Source organism: Xenopus laevis, chromosome 8S, assembly GCF_017654675.1.
Source record: "Xenopus laevis strain J_2021 chromosome 8S, Xenopus_laevis_v10.1, whole genome shotgun sequence".
NCBI classification, from domain to species: Eukaryota; Metazoa; Chordata; class Amphibia; order Anura; family Pipidae; genus Xenopus; species Xenopus laevis.
In genome coordinates, this window is record NC_054386.1 from 57,000,707 (window position 1) to 57,012,055 (window position 11,349).

The 11,349-nt window shown below is 40.6% G+C and overlaps 1 protein-coding gene across 3 annotated transcripts in view; it reads right to left on the reverse strand.

The window, feature by feature from the left end:
- las1l.S (LAS1-like, ribosome biogenesis factor S homeolog) overlaps positions 1 to 11,092 on the reverse strand; it is a 29,143-nt gene extending 18,051 nt beyond the window's left edge. Inside the window, exons 1-5 of one of the 3 annotated variants that reach the window (XM_041574451.1) lie at positions 10,842 to 11,092; positions 9,547 to 9,672; positions 5,784 to 5,856; positions 5,220 to 5,301; positions 3,784 to 3,945 (exon numbers count right to left, since the gene is read on the reverse strand). In XM_041574451.1, coding sequence (XP_041430385.1) covers positions 3,784 to 3,945; positions 5,220 to 5,301; positions 5,784 to 5,856; positions 9,547 to 9,672; positions 10,842 to 10,972 — 574 coding nt within the window. In that variant the 5' untranslated portion in view covers positions 10,973 to 11,092. Of the gene's footprint in view, positions 1 to 3,783; positions 3,946 to 5,219; positions 5,302 to 5,783; positions 5,857 to 9,546; positions 9,673 to 10,804 lie in introns of all 3 variants that reach the window. The other 2 variants (XM_018232955.2, XM_041574452.1) reach the window with 2 other exon arrangements.
- Between the last annotated feature and the right edge of the window lie 257 nt (positions 11,093 to 11,349).

An 11,349-nucleotide genomic window follows, 5' to 3' on the forward strand; every position in this document is an offset into this window, starting at 1 on the left:
CTGCTCTGATCGGCGTTTTCTGGCGCATGCGCAGTAGGAACAGGTACCGGTACGGCTCTACTGCGCATGCGCCGAATGTCACGAAGTGAAATCGGAAAACTTCGTGACATTCGGCGCATGCGCAGTAGAGCCGTACCGGTACCTGTTCCTACTGCGCATGCGCCAGAAAACGCCGATCAGAGCAGGAAGAAGACGCGCGTGGGAGAAGATGGCGACTGCGTACTCCGTGGACAGGACCTGCGCAGAGGGGTGAGTAAAAAGTTAGGGGCATTTGCCCAGGGGGACAGGTAGGCCAGGGGGGAGGAGGGAGGGGGGCAGCACAGGGGAGGGGGGGAGGGGTTTAGCGCCCTGGGGGTTTCCTTCTCCTTTAAACAGATGAGACCACTAACATTTAGTAGGGCTATTTAGTGTTTAACTTATTTCAAAGTAGGCCTACACATACACACTGCATTTCTGTTTGTTGTATTCTGTTGTTGTAACAGTTAAAATTAAAAAAAAGGTTAAAACTTTTAAAAGTTTAAAAGCTGTGTTATGTTTTGCGGCTCCAGACTATTTTTCTTTAGTGCAAGAGGGGGCAAAATGGCTCTTTTGATAGTAAAGGTTGCTGACCCCTGCTCTATATGTTCCTCAGTGGTATCATCTGCCCCTAACATGAAGTCATGACACACCTACTGGCCTAACCTCAACTCTGGTTTGTTTTGGAATTATAAACACATTAGGAGGTCCATGAAAAAACCATATTCAGCTCCTATAGGCCACCATTAGCCAAACTCATAGGAAATGTTTTGTAAAAAGTAGGAATAGTTGCTGCTTAAGTATTGTTTGCGGAGGAGGGTAAATATTCAATATTATTACATCAAGTATGACACAAGCAAACTGTACTGTAGAACACCCCATTTAACAGTTTTCAGGGGGAAAAAATCAATAAAAATCAAGGAAAATTTAAAATGAGGGAAATGTATTATGCCTAATACATAGGTGGGACCACAAAACAAAGTAAAATGGGACGAAAAACTTAAATTAGGAGATGGAAAATTGAGGTTCTACTGTATATGAATTTTATAGAGGTAGAACTGTAATGTCTGGCAAGGATTGGATACAGTTAACAATATACTGCATGCTTCTCACTAGTGGTTAAACAGCTACAAATCTAGCAGCAATAAACATTTAAACAAATACAAATTTCCTTGTTTTTTTTTTTCTTATAGATTTTACGGTCATACCCTGCCACCTTCTGGGCATATACGGAATTTACATTTAATGCTATGTTCAGTGCCTCCTTAATGTTTGGGACAAGCCCCCTCATTTCAGGGCACCATGATGTCTGTGACAAAGAAATGGTAGGTATATTAAAGCACTCATGTTTAATACTTTGTTTCATATCCCTTGTATGCAATGACTGCTTGAAGTCTGCGATTCTTAGACATCACCAGGTGCTAAGTATCTTCTCTGGTGATGCTTTGCCAAGCCTCTACTGCAGACCAGCTTCAACTATTGCTTGTTCCAGTGGCTTGTCACTTTAAGTTTCCTCTTCAGCATATGGAAGGCATGCTCAATTGGATTTAATTCAGGTGACTGGCGTGGTCATTCAAGAATTTTCCATTTTTAGCAGTATGTTTGAGATCATTATCTTGTTCCAGGATGAAGCACCATCCAGTGAGTTTGGAGGCATTTAATGGGACTTGAACAGATAGGATGTTTATATACACCTCAGAATTCATTGTGCAACTGCAATTATCTTCATTATCTAATGAAGATAAGTGTGCCAGTACTTGTGGCAGCCATACATGCTCAAGCCATAACACCAGCCACCGCCATGTTTAACAAATAGTTACACAGTTTAATCGGGTTGAAAAAAGACAAAGTCCATCAAGTTCAGCCCCTCCAAATGAAAAGCCAGCATCCATACACACACCCTTCCCTACTTTCACATAAATTATATAAACCCATATCTATACTAACTATAGAATTTAGTAGCACAATAGCCTTTGATATTATGTCTATCCAAGAAATCATCCAAGCCACTCCAAAGGCATTAATAGAATCAGCCATCACAACATCACCAGGTAGTGCATTCCACAACCTCACTGACCTCTCTGTGAAGAACCACCTACGCTGCTTCGAATGAAAGTTCTTTTGTTCTAGTCTGAAGGGGTGGCCTCTGGTACGGTGATACTCTTTATGGGTAAAAAGGTCCCCTGACAAAAAACCCCAACCCTTGTAATTTAAGTCTTCCATCCCTCTAACCAGTTTAGTTTCACGTCTCTGCACTTTCTCCAGCTCATTTATATTCCTCTTAAGGACTGGAGTCCAAAACTGCATTGCATACTCCAGATGAGGCCTTGCCAGGGACCTATAAAGAGGCATAATTAGGTTTTCATCCATTGAGTTAATGCCCTTTTTTATGCAAGACAGAACATTATTTGCTTTAGTCAGTGTCGGACTGGTCCGGCGGGAAACCGGGAAAAAACCCGGTGGGCCCCGACCCTCGTGGGCCCCCGCCGGGCCAGAACCCGTCTCTAAATATTTGCAATCACGGGAAAAAAAATTTTTTCCGGCGACGCTGTTGCGCATGCGCGCCAAACGGCGCTGTTGCGCATGCGCCGAGCGGCGGTGTTGCTGGGCAGACGCATTTTTGTAGGGCTGCGGGGGCCGGAGGGGGGCCCCTGGACAGCAGTCCCGGTGGGCCCCGGGCCCCCCAGTCCGACCCTGGCTTTAGTAACCACAGAATGACACTGCCCATAATTAGACAACTTGTTATCTACAAAAACCCTAAGATCCTTCTCATTTAAGGAAACTCCCAAACACACTGGCATTTAGTGTACAACTTGCATTTATATTATTTTTGCCAAAGTGCATAACCTTGCATTTATCAACATTGAACCTCATTTTCCAGTTTGCTGCCCAGTTTCCCGACTTAGACAAATCACTCTGCAAAGTGGCAGCATCCTGCATGGAACCTATAGTTGATATGCTTTGGATCTTAGCCAGTTCCTTTTCGTCTCCATACTTTCCTCTTGTCATCACTCTGATACTAGTTAATCTTGGTTTTGTCTGTCCACAACATCTTTTTAAAGGATTCTGCAGGCTCTTTTAAGTACTTTTTCGCAACTGTAATCTGGTTATCCTGTTTTTGTGGCGAACTAGTGGTTTACATCATTCAGTATAGCCTCTGTATATCTGTTCATGAAGTCTTCTGCAGATAATAGTCTGTGATAAAGACAAACCTGCCTCTTGAAGAGTGTTTCTGACTGTTGGACAGACCTTTGGGAATTTTTCTTTACCAAAGTGGGTAAGAGGATTCTTTTGTCATCCGCAGTGGAGGTCTTCTTTGGCCTACCAGTCCCTTTGGGATTACAAAGTTCACTAGTGCATTCTTAATGATAATGATGGTGCACTAAAATGAGGGGGACTATGTATAAAAAGTGTAGTAATTTCTACATGGTGAAACTGAAATGTATGCAAATAACTTTAAATGAAAGTCTGGAATGTGCACTTTAATCATATCTGAATTGTTTGATTTAACATTTTACACTGAAGGAGCAGAGGGGTAAAATCAAATAAAATGTGTTTGTCGCTAACATTATGCAGGACACTGTATAGTTACCTAATTTGCTATTGTGTTCTTTTCACCAGCTGTAACTGGTTTCCATATACGTTCTAAACCTATACAATTTACTGAACGGCTGAATGATAACTCACTCAGACAGTGAGTAATTAATAAGCATTTTACACTGTAGAATTGCCAAATAACATGACGACAAGGATACTAGAAACACCAACCAGTAAGTGTCAGCTTTTTCTGTTCCTTTACTGAGAGAGAAGGAAGAACTTCATCTATATCTTCTGAGTCCTCTCCATCTGACCCCCAGTGTGAGGATGGTGTGTTTCCCAACTGACGGGACCAGTACTCACGCCTCAGCCACTCCATCACACAGTCCCACCCTAGGTTGGTAGCAAGGCAAGAGAAGAATTATGTTAGACATGATTAGGGCACTGTATATTATTATTAAGGACACTGTATTATTATTATTATTATTATTATTAGGTAAGAAAAAGTAAGATAAATATTTATAAAAACTTCAACTTCTGAATGATAGAATAAAAGAGACAAATATTAAAGGAGAACTTAAACTTAACATGTAGGCTAGAAACACTGAATGTCAACCACTGTGACTTGTATCTCCACCAACCCTCTTTTTCTTTTGTATTTTGTTTTGAAAAAGCATTAAAAAAGATTATAAAAATAAAAAAATAAAAACATGTAGGCTAGAAATGTTGTATATTATGTTTTAGGCTTCTGTACCAGCCCAAGGCAACAACAGCCCTTTAGTAGTGAAGATCTGCGCCTCCAAAGATGCCCCAGTAGCTCCCCATCTTCTTTTCTACGGATTCACTGCACATGCTCTGTGCTGCTTCAGTTACTGGGCTTAAGGACAGACTCACAATATACAGTACTTATAGAATATAAATGTTACAATATAAGGCTGATTAGTAATTAATACAGATAACTACATGGCAGCACAGAAACCAGTGAAACAAGCATCAGAATTTAATAATCAGCTCTGTAGCATCATCTTACATTACAGGCAAACCTAATTTTGTGCTTGATAATTTGAGACGAACCCTAAGCTTAGCTTCTTAACAGCTGCTCAGAGCCCGCTGAGCATGTGAATGTCGCAGATGGTGACCCCCAGTGACAAGTTTGAAGTCCTGAATCATTGGACACTGACAAATTAAACCTGTGCTAACCTATGAATCAGAAATACCTGTAGATTATTATTCTTTATTTCTAAAGCTGGCCATAGACACAAAGATACCATCGTACAAAATGAAGGTTCGTAAGATTTTCAGACCGTGTGTGGAGTGTCCCAACATTTTTCGTACCGTGGCAATTGGTCATTCGGACAGGTTAAAAGATTTGTATTGACTACCAATAATATATCTGCATGCATTGCCCAACTGACAATATCAATGGGAGATTGTCACAAATATTTGTCGGACATAAATGTCGTATGATTGATGTCTACCAATTTGTTCTCTTTACAACTTTATATTAATATGAATGTTTGCAGGTTGGAAGATTGCCACGGACGATCATTCGTCTGACATAGACGCTATAATCTGCAATCTATGGCCAGCTTCAGTTACAGAAATCCTGATTTACATAAGTCCCTTCCCCACGGAAGGCCTATAGCCCCAAAATAATTGATCATTACCTTTCCTGCACATGCCAAGTTTGGGTAACTTTCCGTGGGTTAAGTCATGTCGCAGGTTCACCACCCACTCTGGGATCTTTAACTGAAAAAGGGGAGGGAAAGATTAGAGGTCACAAAGTAACTGTGAGATCTGATCAAACCAATACTGTATGCAACACCTAACAAATTAAGAAAATACAAAGAGACAGTTAACTGATACATCAGATCACTGCTATATAAGCAGCTCCAATGCAGAATGATAATTAAACATTATCGTGCCACAAAATGTGGCAACTAAAACACCAGCACTGCAGAATTAAGGTCTCTGGTGGCGCTTTGTTCCATGCCACGCTTATTACAACACACAATATAGATCAAAGAGCTGGCCATTGTTACAGAAAGGGCTACTTCATCCCCTTTTATAAAGTAACATTGATAGACAAAAATAGATCATTGTAACCCAAATGTTGGATTGCAATACAGACATCAAGAATAAACCCGATTACAATAATGGTCAAAGCAAATTCTAAGCTTCATCAGACAATGTACGCTATGAAAAAGCTGTATAATTAAATAAAATGCAACCACCTCATTAGCCAATCTCCTCAAAGGAATAGCGAACGTTTTCTGTTTGCGCTCAGTTATTAAATTTACAAACCTGTTAAAAAAAACAAGGGAAAAGTCAGTGCAAACAAACCACATTTTAGGCCAAAGGATAGTTAAAGGACAAAGAAAGGTCATATTTACTGGTTGGCTACCGATATATTAGGAATCCCCCTATCTTTGAGAAAGAAATGCAGTAGCACTGGGCCCTTACCATATCATCAAATTAATATTTAATTTACTTCTTTCGATAGCAGTGCCAAGCTGACATCTTACTTGTATTTCCTATGGATACCTTGTGCAGACTTAATACTTGCACTAACGTTTTAACTCTAAGCTGGTTCACTTTTTTTTTTTTTTTTTTTTTTTTTTTTAATTGAATTTTCAAATAGGGGAGGGGGATACAGAAAAGAAGGGAAAGGGGAGCAGACAAGGAAAAACAAAGTCACGGCAGCAATTATGACATCACATTCTGTACACATTCAATGACCATCAATGTTTGTATCACACATTTATGGCAAGGTTAACATATTTGTCTCCATTCAAACACCCCATATCTTTTCAAATTTTTCAGGTTGTCCTCTGGCCTCATATGTCAACTTTATTAGCAGCAGCATCTTATTAACATAGGCAAACCAGATTCCTTTCTTGGGGGGGGGAGTAGGAGCCATCCATTGCATTATCAGTATCTTTTTGGCATAGAATAACAGTGTCCTCACTAGAACCCTGGTGTTATAGTCCGGTATAACATCATCTATCAGACCCAGGAGGCAAATTTCTGTTTTTTCCAGAGGGGGTAAGATCAGTGTATCAACCATATAGCCTACCACCCTACCCCAGTATCTAGAAATTATAGGGCACAACCATATCATATGCCAGAGTGAGCTATCATTATCTCCACATCTCTTGCACACTGGAAGAGGTATTTTCCCCATTTTATGGAGTCTATTAGGGGTCAGATTTATCCTCATTAAAAATTTGTACTGAATAAGTCTATCTCTCGTACTTATGTGAAACTGGTAAAAGCCTGTCTGTTCCTTCCTCCCATTGATCCTCGATATCCACCTGCCATTGTCTATAAAGTGAGTGGAACAGGGGGATTTGGTGGATTGTAGGCATGCATAAAGCAGGGAGACCATTTTAATAGGGTCCTCGTTCCTCAGTTGGACCAGAAGGGTTGGTTCCCCCATCTTCAACTCCCCATACCCAAATTGTGCCATAAACATGTGCCTCAGCTGTAAATAGCGGTACATAGGAAGGTCTGGAATTCCCATCTTGTCTCTTAGTGTGATCATATCTATGAACCTTTATGTCCCCTAGGTATTTGGAAAAAAGTGTTGGAGGTGTGAGTTCCTCCAGAGAGGTAATTGTGGGGAAATAATAAGGGTTGGTTTTTTGGATGCTCTCAGAGCAACTATCCAAGCCGCATGAGGGGCTATCATGCAAGGGGGTAGTGAGGATGAGTCCCTTGGTTTCCTGAGGGCTTGCAGAGGTATATTAGAGGTACATACTAGTCGGGCTTGCAGAGGTACATTAGGATTACTCAAATCCTGTGTTAACCACCAGTTGATGTAGCTAATTTGGCCAGCTATATAGTAATCGTAAAAGTTAGGTAGACTCAAACCTCCATTAGTATATGTAGCCATTAACTTGACTGACGAAATTCTTGGAGCTTTACTATGCCATAGAAAGAGAGTAATCAGAGCCTGTATGACTTTACAGGTTTGTTTGGATATTACTGTCGGGGAGTTATGAAATAGGTACAAATAATTGGGTAAATAGACCATCTTTACAATGTTTATTCTGCCCCAGAGTGTTAAAGGAAGATTGCCCCAAGCCTGCAGCACAGTGGTTAGTTGTTGGTTAATGGGAGCTATATTCAAGGGTACAAACGGATTGGGATCTAGATGGATAGTGATTCCCAAATATTTACAGGTAGTAACCCACTTGAGGCGTGGGTCAGCTGCAAGCTGGGGGTCTAAGTCTGGGTCCAGAGGGAATATCACAGATTTAGTGCAGTTGATGCGGACACCAGCGTATATTGTAAATTGGGCAAAAACACTTCTGTCAGAGATGGGCCGGGATCCGCCAGGTAAATTAGGACATCTCCTGCATAAAGTGAGATCCTTTCCTCTATCCGGCCATATTTCAAACCAGTCAGGTTAGGTGATATACGAAATTGAGTAGTCAATGGCTCCATCGCTAGGGCAAACAGGAGAGGTGATAGCCCTGGTGCATCCCCCTGCCAAGAGGAAAGGTTGTGGTAATGAAGTCATTCACTAATAGCTTTGGGATTTCTATATAGCAGCCTAATCCACTTAATAAATTGCTTACCAAAACCAAAGGATTCCATTACCACCCATAAGTATGGCCATTCAATTGTATCGAATGCTTTTTCGGAATCCAAGGAGACCACCACCCTGGATACCAAATTGTCATGACCTTTTGGGCATAAAACCTGTTTGGTCAGGCTGGATTCGCTGTGTAATAACCTGTTGCAACCTGACCGCTAGTACCTTTGCCAAAATTTTGGCGTCTACATTTATCAGGGAAATGGGACGATATGAACCACAGTGTGCTGGATCTTTTCCCTCTTTATGGATCAGAACAATGAGTGCATTAGCGAAGGAGGGTGGGAGTCTAGTTTCTTGATTGGCCTGATTTAGGATTTCGCAAATTGTGCCCGGTGTTTTTCCCTCCACGGTTCAGTACCACTCAATGGGTAGCCCATCCGGTCCAGGGGCCATGGCATAGAAGCAATCGCTTCACGATTTTCACCTGTTGTAATGGGACTGTCAAGCATCGCTTCATGTGATGGGTACAATTTAGGCAGAGGAATATCTAGTAAAAATTCTGTTAGCTGGGCATCAGCGTATGTCACCTGTGAACGATAGAGATTGGCATAGTAGTCAGCGAACACATCCGCTATTTCACGCGGATCTGTAACCAGATTCCCTGTAGCAGATATCACCCTGTGTATGATCGTCTGTGGAGTAGTAACTCTGGATAGATAGGCTAACATTTTAAGCTGGTTCATTTTTAAGTTAACTTTCAATATGTCATAGAATTTCCAATTTCTAAAAACTTTTCAATTGGTCTTAATTATCTATTTTTTTTTTAAATAGTTTTTTAATTATTTGTCTTCCTTCTATATCGTTCCAGTTTTCTAATGGAAGGCACTGACCCCAGCAGCCAAAATACGATTGCTCTGTGAACTTAAAGTTTTATTATTGTTACTCTTTATTCCCTACCTTTCTATCCAGTTTCCTCTCCTATTCAAGTCTCACATTCAAACAACCACCTGGTTGCCTGGTTGCAAAGGTAAACAAGACCCTAGGAACCAAATAGTTGCAGATTCAAAACTGGAGAGCTGATGAACAAAATCTAAATAACTAAAAAAAAAATTTAAAAAAATCTGGTATATTCTATTAGCAGAACTGAAAAACCAATACAAAAATAAGTATCTTAAATAATTCAGGAAAAAACAAAATAAAATAGCATAAAAGGGGGCAGATATTTAAAAATTCTTAAAGTAGTCGAATATTGGTGGGTGAAAATTAGAGTTGGTTCATCATTGAATCATTCAAATTTTCAGGTAAATAAGCCAAGGGTTCCATGTTTTGTAGGAGTCTGTCTGAAATCTCACCACAACAAAACAATATGTGAATTATATTCACAATATTCTGTAAGGAGCAAAAAAACATAAACTGCAACACTTGTTACCCTCTGATCATTTCACCCTTACCTTACAAGGGCAAGTCCATAGAGCAGCACAAGTTCCTCCGCCCCCATTCCTCCACTCATGTCCAGGATTTTGCAGCGCACAAGGTCGGCAGTGCACTCCACCGCAAGAGGCATGCTGTTGCCATACCTTAGGAGAGAAACAGACAACTAATAAAATAATCCACTGGTTCTTTGTCTATACCTGCAAAACAGTAGCTATAAGTAAAGTTTTACTCACTGCATAATATCTGCTACTAACATTGATCTAAATGGAGGATTTCTCTTCCTTATGTTGCAGCAAAACGTCATTCAAATGTAACGGATTGTAGAAGAAGAGGCATGCCTGTGACACTGAATTCCATAAAGGTCTTTATTCAGGAGGTGAATGTTAGATATTTATTGACAGTTCGATCCAATATATCTTATGGGGGGATCATTTTGCCTAGACGATGTATTAAAGCTCAGACATCATGTCTCTCGACATGCAGGATTTGTGCAAAAGGCAGTTATTTTGTTAGATTTCATTTGTACTGGAATCAGTTATTTGAGATATATTCCATCTGTCAATGAATATCTGACACCCAACTGCTGCATGAAGACAGAATGAAGAGAAACAGATGAGAGAGAAATAGTAAAGATAAACTTGATTATTTCAGAAATGAGGCAAAATTTGTAATTGTATTTAGAAAATTTCAGTATGATGAAGCTTATATTAAATTTTCCTTTTTGCAATAGTTCCACTAGTTCCCAGCATTCGGGAAGGGGTTAGGAAGGAAGGACGACGACAAATAAGGGGCACAATTTGATAGTTAATAGAGAAAAAAAAATTAGCAAATGGAAATATTATAAGAAAGATTAAGACTAAAAAGGCAAAACATCAAAAGCCTGTTAACTACTTATGCTCTATACATTTGCCATGCTATAGCTATAAACTATAGAATTCAGCTGGGTGAGAAAGCAATCGTGTTTAAAATATCTGTAAACGCAGTGTGCAAATTTAAACTTGTTGTGGAGTCTTCAAGTGATAAGTGACCTGAGCCAAAAACATATCCATTGACCATCTACGATTGTGAATATGAGCAAAGACTATGAATGAAGACTGCAATTGGAACGGTATTGGTGCGGCTGCACCCCTATCCTTCTCACTTCAATCGCACTGCTCTCGAGCTGTTGCTGAACTACTATGCCCTAACAGAAGATATTCGTCACGCATTAGTTACCTCCCTTGAAGTTGGCCATCCCTAACAAGCACAGTCTCGTTCCTTCAATCTGTCACTCACCCATAGGAGGAACCATAGCCCCATGCCAGCCTCTCACCTGCTCTTCCAGGCAGATATCCTGTGTAGCGCATCCCGCTGCAGTTTGCAGTCCCTACTGTACAGATATTCCAAAACCTGCTCCCACTCCGCTTTACTGAGCCAAGCTACCACTTGCGTCGGGCCCGCCATCTCCCAGTAAGCGTGTTCAGGGATCCTTCCCCTTCAGCCAATCACAGAGCGGCCATTGGGCATTATTGCCATTCTATTGGTGGATTACGGAGCAGCGAGAATGACTGTCCGTGTGAGAACACTGTATCACAAATTTAGGTACCGGCATGATTGTTTTCTATTTAGAGAGTACAAAACAAACCAGCAGGGCTCCCCTTTTTTACCTAAAAAAAAACGTTCCCATAAAACGCTAATAAAAAACAAAAAACAAACAGAGATAATTCGTTTAGGGAAAAGAGAAGGTCATGCTTATCATCTCTATAAAATCGGTAGCGGCTAGTTCCTATCCTAGGAAAGGACCTAAAGTCACGGTCATGTGATCCTACCATGTGACCGCT